Here is a 21,023-nt window from a genome sequence, read left to right as displayed (position 1 = left end):
ATATTCTACGCTTCAGCTAATAAAGGCAATTATCCCATATCCCTTCCAACCACCTTATCTACCTGCTCTGCCACTTTCAGTGGTTTGTGGATATGCACTCCAAGGTTCCTCTGATCTTCAGTACTTTTCAGGGACCTACCATCCATAGTGTAATCCTTTGCGTTGTTACCCCTTCCCAAGTGCATTACCACACACTTTTCCGGGTGGGATTCCATTTGCCACTGTTCTACCCACCTGACCAGTCTATTGATATCCTCCTGCAGTCTATGGCTATGCTCCTCACTATTTACCACCCTACTCATTTTTGTGGCATTCGCAAACTTCTTCATCATATCCCTTACATTTAAGTGCAAGTCATTAAAATACACCACAAATAGCAAGGGCTCCAGCACTGAGACCTGCAGAACCCCACTGGAAACAGACTTTGAGTCACAGAAACATTGTTCTACCATCATCCCCTGCTTCCTGCCTCTCAGCCAACTTTGGATCCAGCGTGCCACTTTGCCTTGGATCCCATGGGCCCTTACTTTCTTGACTAGTCTGCCATGAGGGACTGTATCAAGAGCCTTGCTAAAATCTATATAGACCACTATATAGATCACATGCATTTTTCTCATCAACATTCCTGGTTACCTCCTCAAAAATTTGATTACGTTTGTCAAACACAATCATCCCTGCTGTCTATATCTCCAAAGTCTATCCAAGTGCAGATATAGTCTGTCCCTTAGAATTCTTTCTAATAACATCCCCACCACCAAGGTTAGACTGATTGGCTGATAATTTCCTGGTCTATCCCTACCTCCCTTTTTTAATGGTTTTCAAACATATATTAATTTGTAAAATTTATTTTTTTCTTAAAGAGGACTGGAGGACCACTAATGTGATGCCAATGTTCAGCAAGGAAAGTAGTAAAAAACCAAGTAATTACAGGCCCGTGAGTCTAACATCAGTGTAGGGAAATTATTGGAAAAGATTCTGAGGGGCAGAATTAATCCCAATTTGGAGGGGCAAGGGTTAATCAAGGATAGTCAGCATGGCTTTGTCGGGGGAGATCATGCCTAACAAATTTGACTGAATTTTTCAAGGAGGTGACTGGGTGTGTAGATGAGGGCAGTGCAGTTTATGTAGTCTACATGGACTTCAGTAAGGCTTTTGACAAGGTCCCACATGGGAGACTGAGCAAGAAGGTAAGATACCATTGGATCCAGGGTAATTTGGCAAATTGGATCGAAAATTGGCTCAGTGGCAGGGGGCAGTGGCATCCTTTCTGGTTGTATCACAGCTTGGTATGGCTCCTGCTCTGTTCAAGACCACAAAAAAATTACAAAAGATTGTGAATGTAGCCCAGTCCATTTCACAAACCAGCCTCCCACCCATTGACTCTGTCTACGCTGCCTTGGAAAAGCAGCCAGCATATTTAAGGACCCCACGCACCCTGGACATTCTGCCTTCCACCTTATTCTGTCAGGAAAATGAAACAAAAGTCTGAGGTCACGTACCAACCGATTCAAGAACAACTTCTTCCCTGCTGCCATCAGACTTTTGCAAGGACTTACCTTGCACTAAGTTGATTTTTCTCTATACCCTAGCTATGACTGTAATGTTACATTCTGCACTCTCTCCTTTCCTTCTCTAGGAACAGTATGTTTTATCTGTATAGCACAAGAAACAATACTTTTCACTGCATCCCAATACATGTGACAAAAGCAAATCAAATCAAATCAAATGTTTTTGTGATTGGAAGCCTGTATTCAGTGGTGCACCACAGGGACCGGTGCTGGGTCCCTTGCTGCTTGTAGTGTACATTAATGGTCTCATTTTCTATCTATTTATCCAACTATCTTTTAAGTTTAAAGTTGATTTATTAGGGTCATAAGTAGGCCTTACATTCACACACAATAAAGTTACTGTGAAAATCCCCTAGTCGCCACATTCTAGCGTCTTTTGGGTACATTGAGGGAAAATTTAGCATGGTCAATTCATCTCACCAGCACATCTTTCAGACTGTGGGAGGAAACCAGAGCACCCAGAGGATGCCCATGTACACACAGAGAGAACACGCAAACCCCACACTGACAGTGGCCTGAGCCAGGAATCAAACCCGGAACCTCATGAGGTAGCAGTGCTAACCACTGTGCCACCCTGTCTGTCTGTCTATCTATTAAGTATTATCATTGCTTACATTGACACAGCAATAAAATTACTGTGAAAATCCCCTAGTCACCACACCCTGGCGCCTGCTTGGGTACATTGAGGCAGAATTTAGCATGGCCAATGCACCTAACCAACAATGCATTTATACGTGAATGTGGGAGGTATGATTATTATAAAACACTTGTTAGGCCACATCTAGACTAGTGTGTGCAGTTCTGGTAACCAGACTATAGGAAGGATGGCCTATTTTGATGAAGGGTCATCCAGACTCAAAATGTTGACTCTATTTTCTCTCCACAGATGCTGTCTGACCTGCTGAGATTTTCAAGCATTATTTTGCTTTTATTTTATTATATAAGAAGGATGTGATTGCACTGGAGAGGAGATCCACAGGATGTTGCCTGGACTTGAGATTTCAGTTGTGAAGAGAGGTTGGCTAGGCAGGGGTTGTTTTCCTTGGAACAGAGAAGACTGATGGGGGACCAGATTGAGGTGCACAAAATTATGAGGGGCATTGGAAGGAACTTTTCCCCTTCGCAGATGGGTCAATAACCAGAGGGCATAGGTCTAAGATTAGGGGCTGGAGATTCAGAGGGGATTTGAGGAAAAACTTTGAGGAAAAACCAGAGGGTTTTAGAAATCTGGACCTCACTTCCTGAAAGGGTAATAGAGACAGGAACTTTCACTCATTTAAGAAGCATTTAGACGAGCACTTGAAACACCGTAGCTTACAAGGCAATGGACCAAGTACTGAAAAATATGATCAGGATAGGTTCTCAATGGCTGGTACAGACATGAACGCCAAAGGGATTGTCTGATGGGGACAAAGTAGAAAGGGTCGGGAACTTCAAGTTTTTAGGTGTCCAGATCACCAACAACCTGTCCTGGTCCCCCCATGCCAACACTATTGTTACAAAAGCCCCACCAATGTTTCTACTTTCTTGAAAGACTAAGGAAATTTGGCATGTCAGCTATGACACTCACCAACTTTTACAGATGCACCATAGAAAGCATCCTTTCTGGATGTAGCACAGTTTGATATGGCTCCTGCTCTGCCCAAGACCGCAAGAAACCACAAAATGTCATGAATGTAACCCAATCCATTTTGCAAACCAGCTCATCCATTGACTCTGTCTACACTGCCCACTCTCTTTGAAAAGCAGCTAGCATAATTAAGGACACCACACACCCCAGACATACATTTTTCCATCTTCTTCAAAAGTCTCAGGTCACGTACCAACCGACTTAAGAACATCTTCCCTGCTGCCGTCAGACTTTTGAATGGACCTACCTTGCATTAAGTTGATCTTTCTCTACACCCTAGCTATGACTGTAACACTAAATTCTGAACTCCCTCATTTCCTTCCCCATGAACAGTATGTCTTGTCTATATTGCGCACAAGAAACAATATTTTTCACTGTTTACTAATACATGTGACAAATAATAAATCAAACCAAATCAAATCAAAACACCACTTGCTGTGCTGTCAAGTCTATGGCTCTGACTTTAGACCCTGGGGGATTTTACTCAGTCACCAGTGTTGAGATTCACAGCTAATGTGGACGAGGCAAAAAATGGGTCAGCACAGACAAGAAGGGCCAAAAGGCCTGTTTTTGAGCTGTAAATTTTCTATGGTTCTATGGTAATGTGGACAAGTCAGATCCCAAGATGGAACCTGGCTTAAACAAAAACAGAAAATGCTGGAAAATCTCAGCAGATCTGATAGCTTCTGTGGAGAGAAATTAGATGCAATGTTTCGAGTCAGGGTGACCTTTCCCCACAGCCTGGCTTGATAGATCCTAACTTAATTTCACGTAACATTTCATTTTTATAAATTTGATTTATCATTGTCACGTGTTGGGATTGAGTGAAAAGTATTGTTTCTAGCGCCCTATACTGAAATACTATTCCATACATAGAAAAGGAAAGGACAGAGTGCAGAGTATAGCTTGAAGTAACTGCAAGACAGAAGAAAAATACTGCGGATACAGGAATCTGAAAGAAAAATAGAAAATGCTGGAAAACCTCAGCGTTCCGACTATACTCCTTATATACCTATGACTGTGTGCCCAGATTCCCCTCCAACTCGATTTTCAAGTTTGCTGACGACACCACTGTGGTGGATCGGATATCAAACAATGATGTTTGATACAGCGGAATGTAGAGGAATGAGATAGAGAGTCTAGTGAACTGGTGCGGCGACAATAATCTCTCCCTTAATATCAACAAAATGAAGGAGATTGTCATCAACTTCAGGAAGCGGAGAGGAGAACACACCCTGTCTACATCAATGAGGACAAAGTAGAAATGGTCAAGAGCTTCAAGTTTTTAGGTGTCCAGATCACCAACATCCTGATGTGGTCCTCCTCATGCTGACACTATAGTTAAGAAAGCCCACTAACATCTTTACTTTCTCAGAAGATTAAAGGAATTTGGCATGTCAGCTACAACGCTCACCAACTTTTACAGATGCATCACGGAAAACACTCTTTCTGATTGTATCACAGCTTGGTATGGCTCCTGCTCTGCCCACGACGACAAGGGATTACAAAAGGCTGTGAATGTAGCCCAATCCATCATGCAAACCAGCCTCCCATCCATTGATTCTATCTACACTTCCCGCTGTCTCAGAAAAGCAGCCAGCGTAATAAAGGATCCCACGCATCCCAGACATTCTCCTTTTCACCTTCTTCCATGGGGTACACCCTAGCTATGACTGTAGCACGACATTCTGCACATCCTTGTGTCCTTCTCTATGAAGAGTAAGGGTTTGCCTATATAGTGCGCAAGAAGCAATACTTTTCACTGTATGCCAATAAATGAGACAATAATAAATCAAATTAAATCAGGCCTGATAGCATCTGTGGAGAGAGAATAGAGCGAACGTTTCGAGTCTAGAGAAGTCCAGAGTCTAGATGATTTTCCAGCAGTTTCTGTTATTGAAGTAATCGCATCCTGATTTAAATCCCTCCCCCAACCCAGACAAATTCATTCATTAAGTGCCCTGCTCAGTTGGATGCCTATTCTGGAGGACTCTGATATCTGGTTGTCATTTCACTTTGACAATGACCCCTCCCTATCGGAATTGAATCTGGCTCTTTAAGGGAGATGAGGTGGGGTGAAATTTATTTCTGTGTGTTGTGAGGGGGCTGTTAATTTAATTCTGCAGCAGACAGTCTTCCTCAACAAGACATAGGTCCCCAGTTTGATTGGATGATTTATACCCAATCAGAGGCCAGCCTGCTGGAGAATGTGTAACTCCACGTTCCATGCCTTTTTTTTGAATGAAACGTTGCAGTTGTGCCGCCGGGCGCCCCCTGCTGGACACTATGGCGCATGGCCGATTGAGGCTGCAGCAATTTCCCCTCTCCCACCCATTCACTGAGGCTGGGGACGCCAGGCTGCACTCAAAGCAACAACAACACCTCCCCAGTCTGCATTCATTATTATCATTTCAGTGCTTGGTTTTACTAAGCCCTGCTTTCTAGACCTTTTTTCTTCCTGCTTAACCAAGGAACAGATGATGTTTTAAGTGAGCGACAGGGAGGATGTCTGCCCGGATTTACACTGAGGGGGCGATGTGCGCTGCAGAATTGCCAATTTAGAAAGAAAACAGAACAAAAGAAAGACTATTTCCCCATTGACTTCATATAGATTGGTTCTGAATTTTTCTAACATCGGCTCGTTGGTCTAGGGGTATGATTCTCGCTTTGGGTGCGAGAGGTCCCGGGTTCAAATCCCGGACGAGCCCTCGTTTTGTTTTCTTCTCTGAAACTTTTCTAGTTTTTTATGTTGTTCCTCCTAAAGGTTCCAAAAGGTTTAAACAAAAGTCGATTGTTCACAAATGTCAACACAAAAAAAACCTTAAAAAGTTCTTCGCTTCTTAAAAACGGCGCAGGAACAAAAGTGGGGCTCGTCCGGGATTTGAACCCGGGACCTCTCGCACCCAAAGCGAGAATCATACCCCTAGACCAACGAGCCGCGTTGAAGGTAATAGCCCACGTTTGTTTATATGAAGTTAACTACAGCAAAAAAAACTTGTTTTCAGCATTCATTGTCCCTGCGTTTCTCGTCCTTCTGGGCGCAGACCTCCTATTTAATATCCCCGTCATCATGTTTTGGGACAGAAGGCGGGGAATGACCACCCACTTTCATCTTTTGCCAAATATATTCCTCTTGTGATAAAAGTGGGGCTCGTCCGGGATTTGAACCCGGGACCTCTCGCACCCAAAGCGAGAATCATACCCCTAGACCAACGAGCCACTCGTACTAGAACGTCATAAAGCTACGTCTTTGATATACATTATCATCTGCAATTGTTGAATTTTGAGTCGTTTCCTAATCCTGACATATTTCTTTTCCTAACATCCACCTCAGGAACTTGTTGAAACATGTTGGACAGTTTTCCTATAAGCAATCGGAGAATTAATGCAAAAGGGAGGTGGTAAATAGGAATAAAACTTAAATAAGGCATAGAATGACCCATGTCAGCAGGAGGCCATTCAGCCCATCATATCCCTGTCAGCTCTCTGCAAGGGCAGCCACACTTCCCCCCTTTTCCCCATACCCCTGTATTAATTTTCTCTTCAGATACTTGGCCAATTCTCTTTCGAAGACCTCAGTTGAATCCGCCTCCACCAAACTCTCAAGTAGTGCAATCCTTATTCCAGCCACCCACTGCATAACATAGTTTTCCTTCATGTCGTCATTGCGTCTTTTGCCAATCGCTGTAAATTGGTGTCCTCTGGTTCTCAATCTGTCCACCAACAGGAATAGTTTCTCACTACCTAATCCATCCAGACTCCTCTTTGTTCTGAACACTTCTATTAAATTTCCTCTTAATCTTCCCAAGACCACAGAACCATCTTCTCAATACATCCTTGTTAATTGAAATTCTGCCTCCTCATTAATCTTTTCCGCACCCTCTCTAACATTTTTTTTGACATGTACGCTGAAATTTTACCACCTCACTCGCCCCAGAATTGGGGCAGGTGAGGCTCCCAGAACAGAATTCTCCATTCACCTCGGGTGGGATTCTATGAGCCTTGGGTGAGCAGGTGATAAAATTCCAGCAGTAGTATCTAGAACTGAGCTCAATTGCACATATCTCCAACTATCCGGAGACCAGATGCACCCATCCAAGATGTGCTATGGGACCGCTCAGAAGTCCCAACTCAATGACTCTATGACAGTTGCCCAGGCAGTTTTAACTGGGACCCCTAATGTTTGTAATATCCATAAATAATTTGGAGGAGAATGTAGTTGGTCTGATTAGTAAGTCTGCAGATGACAGAAGGATTGGGGAAGCTGCAGATAATGAGGAGGATTGCCAGAGGATACACCAGAATATAGATTAGAGACTTGGGCAGAGAAATGGCAGATAAAGTTCAATCTGGACAAATGCGAGGTAATGCATTTTGGAAGGTCTAATGCAGGAGGGAAGTAAACATTAAATGGCAGAGTCTTTAGAAGCATGAAATGAATGTTTAAGATTGTTAAAGGGGATGACAATCAAGTGGGTTGCTTTGTCCTGGAGGATGTTGATCTTCTTCTGTGTTTTTGAGGCCTTCCCTTTTAGCATAGTGGAGGGCCCATTCCCTCCGTGGATCCAGTTCCACTCTTCAATCAGTCCTTACTCAGGGCATCTTCCTGTGAAAGTGCAAGAGATAAAAGAACTTCCCTTTATCTTTTCCCTTCCCACTATTCAAACATTCATTCTAGTGAAAGAGCAAATACTTCCTCCAATCTAGCGTACTTGATACATTGCTTAAATGGGGTGAGCACTTTGAGGAATAACACCATTTTGTGTGCAGATTTGACCCCGAGCTTCTAGTTACCTGTCACTTTGTCTGAGCCACTCAGTCCCTGTCTGACCTCTATCTCCAAGGCCTTCTACACTATTCCAGTATGGATTGTGGGAACATTATTTTAATTTCCATAAGACACTTTGCAGTGTTCCAGACGCAGCACTTGAGTTTGACAATTTTGGATCGCAACCACTGCCCCCCCCCGGGCAGCTGGTGGTAATGATCTTTGTTATCATTTACATGCCAGATTCGATGGGCCAAAGGGTCTCTCCTGTACTGTAGTAGTCTATGATTCTGTTTCTTTACTCATCCCGTTATCATATTTTGCCTGGCATCATTATCTATTTTGTCATTTAATCTCTCCTGCCTCCTCCCCAATTTCCCTGCCTCCGTGCTTGATCAGGACCTGCTATTTCTCTTTAACTTTTGAGTGCTGACATCAATCTGAAAAGTTAATTTTGTTCATCTCTCAAAAGAGGCTGCCTGACCTACTGAGTAGTTCCAGCATTTTATCTTTTATTCCACACTTCAATCACCTTTCTGGGTTAATGTACTACTAGAACAAGTACAATAACCTCAAGCTTACTGCAGCACTATCAAAGGCTATTGTTGATGACATTGCCCTTGGTAATGGTTCGTGTATCATGATCAATTCAGCAGTAAATTACATCAATTGCTTGAAACTCTTACCCAAAGCACATAGCTGTTTGCCAGAGGAACCAAATGGGACTGGATCAGTATATTTTTAATTAATATATTTTATCTGGGGGGTGGTATGAGTAACTGATTACCAGTCTGTGTGACTGGAGTCATATTGACCCAAAACAAAATCTGAAACTCTCCATAGATGCTGCCAGACCTGCTACGTTTTCAAGCATTTTCTGTTTTATTTCAGACTTCCATCATCTGAAGTATTTTGATTTTATATGATGTCTGAGTACCAGTGGTTGTTGTTAGAATTCTGACTGGAATGACTGGGTTCTGTATTGTGTGAGAGAATAGACAAGTGAGTGAGGGTGGCACAGTGGTTAGCACTGCTATCTCACAGCACCAGGGACCTGGGTTCAATTCCTGGCTTGGATTACTGTCTGTGTGGAGTCTATACATTCACCCAGTGTCTGCATGGGTTTCCTCCGGATGCTCCTGTTTCCTCCCGCCTTCCAAAGATATGCAAGTTAGGAGTGGCTAGGATAAATATATGAGGATAGGGGCTCAGTGTGATTGTGGTTAGTGCAGGCATGATGGGCTGAATGGCCTCCTCCTGCACTGTAGGATTCTATGAGTGTAGCAAATCACTTTTAAGTGTGTTCATCTCACCATTATAAAATATTACAATAATATTACAAAGCCTATTTAATACATAATTCACCCTGAGGAAGTGTAGAAATCAAGTTGACATTTATTGAAAATTCATTACAGGATCAGTTAATCATCAGTACACTATTGAGGATTTAACGCCATGAATGATAAAACTTACACTTGTTTCATCAATAATCCATAAATGAACACGACGATGTGTGAATTGGGGGACTTGCAGGGGGTTCCGTGACTGATGCTGATCATTAGGATTCTGATTTAGGACTGCAAAATATGAATATGGAGAACATGTCGACTGATGATCGGGACTGGCAATCAGAGTTTGTTTTGTGTGGAACTGGGATTACAAAACGGCGTTCGATCACAGCTAGGCTACATAAGGATAATTTAAAACAAAGTGAGAAGACGTGGTGGGTAAAGAGTATGATTCTATGCGCCCTGTATTTGGTGTCGCTGGGATAAAATTATTGTGGAAAGTTCATTTTCACCAGCATTTTCTCATTTCCTGTCAATTTCCCCTTCTTTCGCTTTCATAGTTACTGATTCATGCTATGGTATGGTTCAAACTGTATCTGCAGCCTTCTGTTACCTCCTCGACGTGGACACGTTTTACCCATAAATCCAAATCATGGGTTTAAGTGAGCTATTCAATAAGAAGGGCCTCTGTGGCTGAAATGGATTCCGTCCTCCTCTGCTAACTGGGAGTGAGAAGGTCTATCATTGATGAACTTAAACCTGTCCCCCAGGCTGTCCATTTTCCAGTTCATGTCCCAAGAATGATTAGATTACCTGATAATGGCAGAGCACAAAACTATTGGGATACATCATCGGATAGCTCCCCCCCCTACTTGGTACTAACAAAATAAATTTTAAAATGTTTAATTTATTAGTGTCCAAGCAGGCTTACCATGACACTGCAATTAAGTTACTGTGCAAATCCCCTAGCCACCACACTTTGGCGCCTGTTTGGGTACACTGAGGGAGAATTTAGTAAGGCCAAAGCACCTAACCAGTAAATCTTTCAGACTGTGGGAGGAAACCAGAGGGAACCCACACAGACACAGGGAGAACATGCAGACTCCATGCACATGGTGACCCAAGCCGGGAATTGAATCCAGGTCCCCGGTGCTGTAGCCACCGTGGCACCCTGTGGAACGGTCATACCGTACAAAATAAAAATGAAAACAAGTGTAAAAAGTATATCCACTAATGATGGAAGACATCAGGTGTGTTAGGTGGCACCCATCGAATCGAAGGAGAAAACCTCTTGTTGGTATCGGTATCACCAGCCAGGAACATTCAACTCAAATGGGCACTGTTACCATTGTTCAACTGAACAACCAGTGCACACTGGAGAATGACTCTAGGATTGTCCCGATCCCCCTAAAGTCTAAGACACCACAGAGGATGTTTCCCCCACAGAGCACTGTCAGGATAGTTAGAACTTTTGTAACTGTCGTCATACCCTGAGGTTGGCAAATACAAAACGTACCTCCTGACCCTCGTCTGCACAAATCTCGAGCGATTTTCTTCATTCTGTAAAAAGATTTATTTTGCTCAAGGGAAGTTTTTTGGTGTCAGAAATTGGCAGTATTTTAATACTTCTTCACAAAGCATCACATGGCCCAGAGGAAAGTACAGAAAGATTTAAAATGAGATTAAGAGGCCTAACTTGGGACAGGGTGGACTGGGATTAGAGAGGGAGAGAAGTAGTGCCAGGAGGAGAGGGCATAGGACAGTCTTTGCGCACTAGAGATATCTCCTCCCATATATTTCTAGAAAATATTACTGGGGGCAGGGATGCAAGTGAGGAGAAACCCTTCTGGAAAAGTTATAAAGTGTCAGTTATTAATGTCACATTTGGAAGGATTGGCAATGGCACAGCCGCCCTGGAATGCTACACTCTATCTGAACACACAGCAGTAACACATTACTCTCACATACAGTACAAACTCAAACTAAGCAAAGCACAACATCCAGATTTCTGAAGGACAGACTTCCACCTTTTACACGCAAGATTAGCAAGCCCCAATGGAGACAGCCTGCTGCAATGGAATGTCACCAGTTCAAAATGGGCAGGTTTCAATATTGCTCCTTTTTTTCAGTTCAGCTCAGGAAAGACAAACATTAAGCCAATTTTTCCAGAAGCAACAGCGTCCAGCATATTTGTACAGTTGGGTTTAGCTGTCCAACAACTTCAAGATGCTCTCCCTCTCCTTCAGTGCTTTCCATGCTTGATCCTTCTCTTTTTTTGTAGGTGTGCGTTTCTTCTGGCGCGCTGCCATGATCTTTCGGAAAGCATCCATGACTTCATTGTCCGCTATTCTCACTCGCTGTCGTAACTCCTGCTTTTTTAACTCCTCTTTGGCAAGTCTGAATTCAAAAAAATATAGTGGTCAGTCTACAGGATTAGGAAGGAGGCCAGGGACTCACGGATCAATACCCACCCATTGCTGTCCTTAAGACATGGGCTGAACTTTCTTCTGGGGGAGATGGATGACACAGTAGCACAGTGGTTATCATTGCTGCCTCACTGCACCAGGAACCTGGGTTCAATTCTGGCCTTGTGTGACTGTCTGTGTGGAGTTTGCACTTTCTCCCCGTGTTTGCTTTGGGTTGCTCCAGTTTCCTCCCACAGTCTGAAAGATGTACAGGTTAAGTTGAGTGGTCATGCTAAATTGCCCCTTTGTTGGCTGATTAACAGGGTAAATATGTGGGATAGGGCCAGGGTGGGATTGTTGTTGGTGCAGGTTCGATGGGCCAAATAGCCTTCTTCTGCACTGTAGGGATTCTATGTGTTCGGCTATGAGTTTAACAGACTTAGCAACGTGATCTGAAAAGGTCTATTTTCCAAATAGGAATTTCTCAATATGGTTCAAATAAAAACATCATCACTTCAATTAATCATTTGAAACAAATAAAGACCAAAATGTCATATTGGACAAAAAGCTCTAAAGCACAAAGCCTGAGCACCTGTGACCTGTCATTCATCCATCAGTAACCTCCCTACAATTCCCTGTGAGATCCCAGGAAGCACCTAGTAGCAGACGTCCAATTAATCACTCTTCACTGCTTCAACAGTGGGGCTGATTTGCTCTATAGGAACACCTGTTGTTTTGTGTTTCCATGCAGCTTAAGTCATGTCCTTTCAAAGGGAATGGTCCAATTCATCAAATCCATAAAATCTTGGAGTATGGGGCTGAGGGGGTTAGCTGAACACTGGCCCCCATCCCTTCCCACCTCCACCACTGTTTCCCCTTCCAATAAAGAACCAAATAGCCAGCATCCAAAGGAGAATGGGATACTCAACAAAAGCAAAACACCATGGTTGCTGGAAATCTGAGCAAAGCAAAAACTGCTGCAAATCCTCAGCAAGCCAGGCAGCATGTGTGGAGAGAGAAAGGAACTGAGTTTATATTTTAGGTTCTGATGAAGCCCAAAATGTTAACTCACTTTCTCTCGCTCTCTTTCCCTCTGCAGATGCTACCTGAACTGCTTAGTATTTCTGGCATTTCCTGTTTTTATTATAAAATACTCAACGACAGGTGTGATGGAGGCAGAGCTTTAGACACATATTTAATAATACACAGGATTAGATAGGAAATATGGTACAGAAAGAGGCCATTCAGTCTAACAGTCCGTGCCAGCATTTATGCTCCACTTGAGTCGCCTCTCCATTGTCCCCACTTAAATCTATCATAAATAACCCTCTATTCCCTGCTCCCTTGCTAGCAAAGGGGAATGTTTCTTTTTATTTCAAATAGAGAAGAACTGGCTAAAGTTTGGCTTTAAATTAGCAGCATCTTTAAGTTTTTCCTGATCTTTGCCATAGATAGGAATGCAATAAACTCTCTCAAAACAGCCTCATTTCATTGAATCATAAAATCCCTATAGTTCAGGAGGAGGCCATTCGGTCCATCGAGCCTGCAACAACAACCCCAGTCTGACCCTATCTCCATAACCCCATGTATTTACTCTGCTGGTCCCCCTGGCACTAAGAGGCAATTTAACATGGCCAATCAACCTAACCCGCACATCTTTGGAGCCATCTTGTTGTCATCTTCCGTTGGTGATTAAGAAGTTAATCGTGTAATGAAATTTCTTTGATGTCCAGAACAGCTCCTTTGGGCAGTGGGAATTTGCAGACTGGGGGGAAGCTGACAAAATTCATTACTTTTAATGCGTGCAGCATTAAATTATTGCTGTCAAGACACCAAAAGCACAAGAAAGCATAGGCGATCCCTTATATAACAGTCACTAGGAAAGGCTTTGCTCTGAACGTCAGACCATTAGAAAGGATGTACTTAATCTCCAAATGAGCTTTCTACAATTTATACAATGTACAACTCTACAATATGCAGCTGACAGGAGCCCTGGGTGTCCCCCAGCTCATGCTTTACACAGGTTCTCCCAGACCGGACAGTCAGAAGGTGGTCATAGAAACAGAGAGATTTGGAGCAAGAAGGAGGCCATTCAGCCTATTTCTTTTTAAACAGGTCACCAACCAGACTAATCACACATTCCAGCTCCATGTGCATGGAGTCAATTCCTATCTAAAGTTTCAAAAGAGATCATCAAGAGATAACAAAAGACAATCTGAGTGTTGCTGAGAAAAGGGACATCCTGTACTTATCAGGTCATATTCACAAGAATACTATATCTCAAAGGAAACAACAATTTATACAATTACTCTGAACTACTTGTCAACCAATCAGCACTTTCTTCTTGTGCAGTATAAATTGTTGTGCCCTTTGAGATTTGGTACACTTGTGAATTGGTCCTGGCAAGTGCAAAACAGAAAGCTTTGAGAGCATGTCTCTTTCCTCAGAAATATTTTGAGTTCTGCACTACCAAATAAAAAAATGTTAAGTATTTAGACATTTTACTTACTTGCACTAGTTTACGTGGAAGTCAAAGTTTACTGCTAGTTCCTTCTTGTATTTTTCTTTTATGTTACTTGTAAATAAATCTGGCTTTTGGTTTAAGCTCGAATGCAAAATTCAAAACGTGAAATGGACCACCTTTTGGAGTGGTAGTCCACCTGCGCTCACAATCCCATTCATACAAAAGGCTGCAACCTCAGTTTCCTTTTCAGTTTCAAGCAGAGTTTTTGATCCAACATCATTTCCACTGCACAGACTACCCATTTCCTCTTCTGTAATAGCACCTGCAACCATCCTTCACTCAGACCAACTGTTGCTGACATTCTCATCCATGCCCAACAATTGCATTGCAGCCCTGAACAGCCTCCAACATTCCAGCTCAGCCAAATGGTCCTGTTGGAATCCAATCTTTGATCAAGTCCTTCTCAACCATCACTTCTATCCCCTTTGACCTACATTGGTTCCTGGTCATCCTATCTCTTAAATTCTGAGTTCTCATCTTTATGTTCTAATCACTCCATGGCCTCTCTTCTCCCCATCTCTGGAAACTCCTGCAGCGTGACAAACCCTGCAAACTCTCTATTATTGTGTGTCCCTCTTTCCTCCATTGACAGTTATGCCTTCAACCACTCAGAACCCATGCATTCAAATGACCTCCATACACCTGTCTCGCTCAACTTCCTTTTCCTCTTTCAAGATCTTTCTTAAAATCCATCTATCTGACCAAGCTTCTGTTATCTTCTAATATCTCCTTATTTGTCCCAGATGTCTCCATGTGTGATATATATGCATGCTAAAGGCACAATATGAAAGCAAGTTATTGAAGCTACAATAGCTCTCAGCTAACAGGAAATCAGCTTCTTATGGAGTCAATTTTTTTAAAAGTTTATTTATTAGTGTCACAAGTAGGCTTACATTAACACTGCAATGAAGTTACTGTGAAAATCCTCTAGTCTCCACATTCCAGCGCCTGTTCGAGCACACCGAAGGAGAATTTGGCATGGCTAATGCACCTAACCAGCACATCTTTTGGACTTTGGGAAGAAACTGTGGGCGGCATGATGACACAATGGTTAGGACTGATGCTTCACAGCACCAGGAACCCAGGTTCAATTCCAGCCTTGAGTGACGTGGAGTTTGCACGGTCTCCTCACGTCTGCATAGGTTTCCTCCAGTTTTCTCCCACAATCCAAAAATGTGCCAGCTAAATTGTCCCTTAGTGTCAAGGGGACAAGCAGGGTAAATACATGGGTTTACAGGGATAAAGTCTGGCTGGGGTTGGTGTCGGTGCAGGTTCAATGGTCAAATGGTCTTCTACTGCACTGTAGGGATTCTATGAAGCCAGAGCACCTGGAGGAAACCCACTCAGCCACAGAAAGAATGTGCAGCCTCCGCACAGACAGTGACCCAAGCTGGAAATTGAACCCGGATCCTTGGCACTGTGAGGCAGCAGTGCTAACCACCGTGCCATTCTGTCACCCTTCTCATGCCTGGAACAGGTTCACCCTAACACAGATCTGAAGAAAGATTTGCCACATTAGAATGAATAAAATGCCACCAGCCCTTTCTTTGAAGCAACTCTTAGTTCTTATTCCAACTCATTCCAAACTCATAACTAGTTCTTTTCTCTTACCTGAGAAGTTCCTGTTTCTTTGCTCGATTGTGTGTACTGATGGCTTTCAACTCAGCCTGACGCTTGCGCAGTTCTGCCAGAACTTCATCTTCAGAGTCTTCAGTGGGCCGGTCCTCTGAGTCCAGTAGGCCCTGAGCAATTAGTTCTTCCTTTATTCGTGCTTCTAGAGACTTTGTGTGAGGAACACTATGACATAATAGGAAGAATGCAAAGGAACTTAACATCACACTTTGATGTCCATAGTTATTCCGAAATCTCTCTCCTCTATAATAGTGCAGCACTATGGGCCAGAGAGCTCACCTGAATGCCTTATTCTGACTTCGAGGAGAGGTGCTTGCTCCATCAGTTCCAACATCTTTCCCAGTCATCTCCGGTATGGGAGAATCTTCCATTGGGGAAATGATGTTCTCCTGGGAAAGGAGAGAAAAAATACAAAAGCTCATGAATGAAGGAAATGACAGGCATTAAATCAGTCCTTAATGAAGGCAGAAGTCCTTTAAATATAGTAAAGAAGTAGGAAAATTTTGCAGAGTTTGCAGAATCACTAATTGAGAATGTGATGGTTGGCATGAGAAGTGCAGGCATCATATTTTTAATTATGAATTATCATCAGGGTGGCAAGGCTGTCTCGTTTCAATTACACAACTGGTTGAAAGATCAGGAAACAGATGAGAAAGATTGTGGCTTTAAACCCCAAACTGATGCTAATGCCATCTAAAAGATTTTGTTTATTAGTGTCACAAATGGGCAGTAACACTGTCTACACATCCCCTAGCCGCCACACTCCAGCACCTGTTTAGGAACGCTGAGGGAGAATTTAGCATGGCCAATGCACCTATCCAGCACGTCTTTCAGACTGTGGGAGGAAACCAGAGCATCTGGAGGAAACCCATGCAGACACAGGGAGAACGTGCAGACTCCACACAGACAGTGACCCAAGCCAGGAAACGAACCCTGGTCCGTGGCACTGTGAGGCAGCAGTGCTAACTACTGTGCCACCGTGCTGCACCTCACCACTGTGTCACTTGGTGTTAGTAGGAATGTTTTAATTAGGCTTTCAGGTTAACGAGATCTAGATGAGGCCTTTGGGTGGTGGCAAGATTAGATTTAGATGATTCTCTACATCCTAAACTGAATATTCTGCTAAGAGCTATCTTTTAGGTTACATTTGAATACTTATATGAAATATTTGGAGGATAACTGCAAGCTTTGGAATTGTGCCACAGGAAGGAGACAACACGTTCAGAAAAGAAAGGGGATGAAGAAGGTTGGTAGATTTTGTTTACTATTGTCACAAGTAGGCTTACATTAACCCTGCAATGAAGTTACTGGGAAAATCCCCTAGTTGCCACATTCTGGCACCTGTTCGCGTACGCTGAGGGAGAATTTAACACAGCCAATGCATCTAACCTGCACATCTTTGGACTATGGGCGCAAACCGAAGCACTCAGGGGAAACCCACGCAGACACTGGGAGAATGTGCAGACTCTGCATAGACAGCGACCCAAGCCGGGTATCGAACTCGGGTCCCTGACGCTGTGATAGCAGAACTAAAATATAGATCTCTGTAATTCCATTTGAGCCGTCTCCATCAGTCTTCACCATGCCTGATCAATTCTGACAAGGGTTAAAGAAATACTAACCAATACTGCCTCTTTCAATTGTTGACGTGTTTCCAGCATATTTTCTTTTACTATTTTTTTAAACTATTGGTGATCTCCCGATGACCTTGCCAACTATTGCTGAGGTTACAGGGTACTTCAGCCTAGTCTGCCACGTCTCACATTGCAGAGCTACCATAACACTATTTTTCAGACAGAAAATGGTTTCACTTTAGAATTCCTAATTGGGCAATCTGCCCCACAAGGTGGTCCTTTAACAACTCTCCTTCTGCCTCTCTGAACTTTCAAAATAGTCAAGACTAATGAGGTGAAAGTTCCCACCCCCCAACAATCCCCACTCCCAACCCTGAGCTACCCCAGTGGTTAAGGAGATAGATGCATCATGTAGTGTGGTACAAAATTAAAGCTCAATTATAAATGGGACAGGGAGGATCTTAGACCTGTTTTATGATAACTGAACCCCTGTAAATGTTCCTTCAACATGAACGATTTTTCCAATTTGAAACAAGTCAGCATTATCTGAATCACAGGCGTTTCTCGTCTCACCTCTACCAAAGCCTGCAGCAATCGCTGTGTAAGCGGACCAAAGGGAGAGCCATCTTCAGGCTGGTCGTGCTGCTCTTTCTTCAACAGAGCATCCACGTCTGACAGGAAAAAAATACATTCACAGTTACGACAAAAAAAAATGTGCATTTATATAGCGCCTCTAAAGTCAAGAAATGATGTACCGTTTTTCACAAAGGGGTGTTAATCAATAGATACTGAGTCAGCAAAAGACAGGGGGTCCAGAAATTTGGCTAGTTTCCGAAAGTTTTTAAACAGTATAGCAAGATATGGGTAAGATGGGTATAGAGGGATATGGGCCAAATGGGGGCCATTGGGACTAGCTTCGGAGTTTAAAAAAAAGGGCGGCATGGACAAGTTGGGCTGAAGGGCCTGTTTCCATGCTGCAAACCTCTATGACTCTATAAGAGCTTGTGAGAGAAATGCAATGAGAGGCAATCCAGGCCCAAAGAAGTTGGAAGTGCATCAGTAAGAGTCAAGAGAAGAACAGCCCATCTGACAATCATGAAAGTGTACAGTTCAGAATGGTGCCACTTGGGCCACTGAGTCATTGCTCATGCTTTTGAAAGGCAACCCAGCCAGTAGCATCCATTTTCTCACTCTTTCGCCACATCTCTGCAATGTTTTATCTTTATGAAGTTTTTACCTAGTTTCCTCTGACAGCTACTATACAATCTGCATCCACCACTCCATCAGGCAGAACATTTTTGAGGAGGCAATGGCCTAGCTGGACTATTAATTCAGAAACTCAGCTAATGTTTTAGGGACGCAGGTTCAAATTCCGCACTGGCAGCTGGTGGAATTTGAATTCAACAAATAATATCTGGAATTAAGAATCTACTGATGACCGTGAAACCATTGTCTATTGTCAGAAAAACCCATCTGGTTCACTAATGCCCTTTAGGGAAGGGAATCTGCCGTCCTTACCTAGTCTGGCCTACATGTGACTCCACAGCCACAGCAATGTGGTTGACTCTCTATGACCCTCAGGCAACTAGGGATAGGCAATAAATGCTGGCCAGCCTGTGACATCTACGTCCCATGAATGATTCTAAAAAATTCCAAACACTAACCACCCTTCACGTAATTTTTGTTTTCCATTAAATTTCATGTCACCTCTGGTTCTTTAGGGAATCACTGTGCCCTTTGTAATTGACCCTTCAACCATGTGAAACAGTTTGTCTGCATTTTCTGTACCTAACCCTTTAATGATTTTAAACAGCTCTATCAAACCCTTGGCACATTGTGGTGGCTGTGACGGCTGCCAGGTCAATTCCTTTTTAAAGCGACCAAATTACCCTATCTGCACTTGGACATCATACACAGCTGTCCATGCGTGTCAGCTTTGGCACAGTTGGAGCACTCTTGCCTCTGAGCCAGAAGGTCATGGAGGGAGGACATGAGCACAGAAATCAAGGTTGACATCCCAGTGCAGTACTGAGGGAATGCTGCACTGTCAGAGTCATTTTTCAAATGATTATTTAAAGCTAGCCCCACCTGCACTCTTAGGTTGACATAAAAAGACTTGGGGCATTATTTGAAAGATGAGCAGTGCAGTTAATCCAATGTCCTGGCTATTGTCTATCCCTCAATCATATCACATAAACAGATTGGCTGATCAGTATTACATTGCTATTTGTGGTGTGCTTGCTCTGTGCAAATTGGTGCCATGTTTCTTATACTATAACCGTGGCTACATTTCAAAAAGTACTTCATTAGCTGTAAAGTGCTTTGGGGTGTACGTTGGTTGTGAAAGACATTATATATATACAAAACAAGGGCAGCAGACCGCCACCTAGAAGTTCCTCTCCAAACCACTCACCACCTTGACTTGGAACTACAATGTTATTCCTTCACTGGGTCAAAACCATGGAACCCTGTCCTTTACAGCACTATGGGTGTACCTACATCACACAGACTGCACTGATTCAAGAAACCATATCACCACCACCATCTTCTAAAGGGCAATTGGGGACAGGCAGCAATGCTAGCCCAAGCAACAACACCCATGTCCCATGAATGAAGAAGAGAAAAGCTTCTTTCTACAAGACTACAAACCAAAAGCTAGAAGGTGGGATTAGATTGAAGAACTCTTTTTTTAGCCAGCACAGACAAAATGGGTCTCCTTTGGTGTTAACAATCTTTCTATATTATCTGTGAAACACCCTTATCAAATCTCCATTAATCTTCTCTGCTCTGGAGACACTCCAGTCAATCTCCTATAACCTTTCAAGAGCTTTCATGTTCTTCCTAAAGTGTGGCGACCAGAATTAGACACCAGACCCCAGCTGGGACCAACCTAGTATTTTATACACGTTTTGCTTTTGTGCCAAATGCCTCCACTTATAAAGTCCAGAAAACTATTGGAGATTTATTTATTTTATTGCTTTAATCCATCCTTCAATGATTTGCATGCAGGCATCCCAATGTCTTCTTGCAATCCCTTCAAGATTGTATCATTTAGCATAAATGTAATCTTTACAAAGATTCGAAGCAGCATGAGGAAGGGTAGAAGGATGTAGTGTGGTGAGGCTATGGAGGGTTTATAGATGTGAATAAGGATTTAACCAACTGTGTGGAGAATCGGTTGAGATGAACAAGAAAGGAGGTGAAAGGGGCACATTACAGGACAGTGTATCATCAGCGCAGTCTTAGGCAGGTTAGAGTAAGACAACATTACTCAAGACAGTGAGCTGGATTCTCCAACCTTGCCCACAGCTGGGATTCTCCAGTCCCACTGCAGTAAACAGAAATTTCGCTGAGTACCAAATTCGCCATTCTCAGTGGCAATGGCGATGTGAGTGGCTGGAGAGTTCAGGCCAGTGTCTTCTTTCATTCAACTGGTCAGGAAATGAGGGGAAAACTGATAGCACAGGTAACAAGATTTAAAGGTTGAGGCTGGTTGCCAGTAGTTGTGATGGGAATTGTGTCGAACCCTGCTCAGTTTGTGGCACTCAGCCAGACACTGGTCAGGTGCATTAAGCAGAGTTGGTTGAGCTGGCAGGTCCAGCAAAGTAATTTTCCAGGAGACCATTTTACAAA

At 43.1% G+C, this 21,023-nt stretch overlaps 1 protein-coding gene and 3 non-coding genes across 6 annotated transcripts in view; 1 reads left to right on the top strand and 3 right to left on the bottom strand.

Moving 5' to 3' along the window:
* The first annotated feature begins 5,834 nt into the window (after positions 1 to 5,834).
* Positions 5,835 to 5,906, top strand: trnap-ugg (transfer RNA proline (anticodon UGG)). The gene has a single exon. It is a non-coding gene; the product is annotated as a tRNA-Pro (tRNA).
* Positions 5,907 to 6,064: 158 nt separating this feature from the next.
* On the bottom strand, positions 6,065 to 6,136 carry trnap-ugg (transfer RNA proline (anticodon UGG)). Its single transcript has one exon. It is a non-coding gene; the product is annotated as a tRNA-Pro (tRNA).
* Positions 6,137 to 6,345: 209 nt separating this feature from the next.
* On the bottom strand, positions 6,346 to 6,417 carry trnap-ugg (transfer RNA proline (anticodon UGG)). The gene has a single exon. It is a non-coding gene; the product is annotated as a tRNA-Pro (tRNA).
* Positions 6,418 to 9,321: 2,904 nt separating this feature from the next.
* The window catches only part of tada3l (transcriptional adaptor 3 (NGG1 homolog, yeast)-like), a 41,988-nt gene continuing 30,286 nt past the window's right edge, over positions 9,322 to 21,023 (bottom strand). For all 3 annotated transcript variants that reach the window (XM_080181752.1, XM_080181749.1, XM_080181751.1), the window contains exons 6-9: positions 17,964 to 18,061; positions 16,096 to 16,205; positions 15,796 to 15,981; positions 9,322 to 11,652 (exon numbers count right to left, since the gene is read on the bottom strand). In XM_080181752.1, coding sequence (XP_080037878.1) covers positions 11,460 to 11,652; positions 15,796 to 15,981; positions 16,096 to 16,205; positions 17,964 to 18,061 — 587 coding nt within the window. In that variant the 3' untranslated portion in view covers positions 9,322 to 11,459. The remainder of the gene's footprint in view (positions 11,653 to 15,795; positions 15,982 to 16,095; positions 16,206 to 17,963; positions 18,062 to 21,023) is intronic.

This window comes from Carcharhinus amblyrhynchos, chromosome 3, assembly GCF_965287045.1.
Source record: "Carcharhinus amblyrhynchos chromosome 3, sCarAmb.v2.hapA, whole genome shotgun sequence".
NCBI classification, from domain to species: domain Eukaryota; kingdom Metazoa; phylum Chordata; class Chondrichthyes; order Carcharhiniformes; family Carcharhinidae; genus Carcharhinus; species Carcharhinus amblyrhynchos.
The sequence above is the reverse complement of the archived record's forward strand: the minus strand, read 5'-3'. Positions and strand labels throughout refer to the sequence as shown.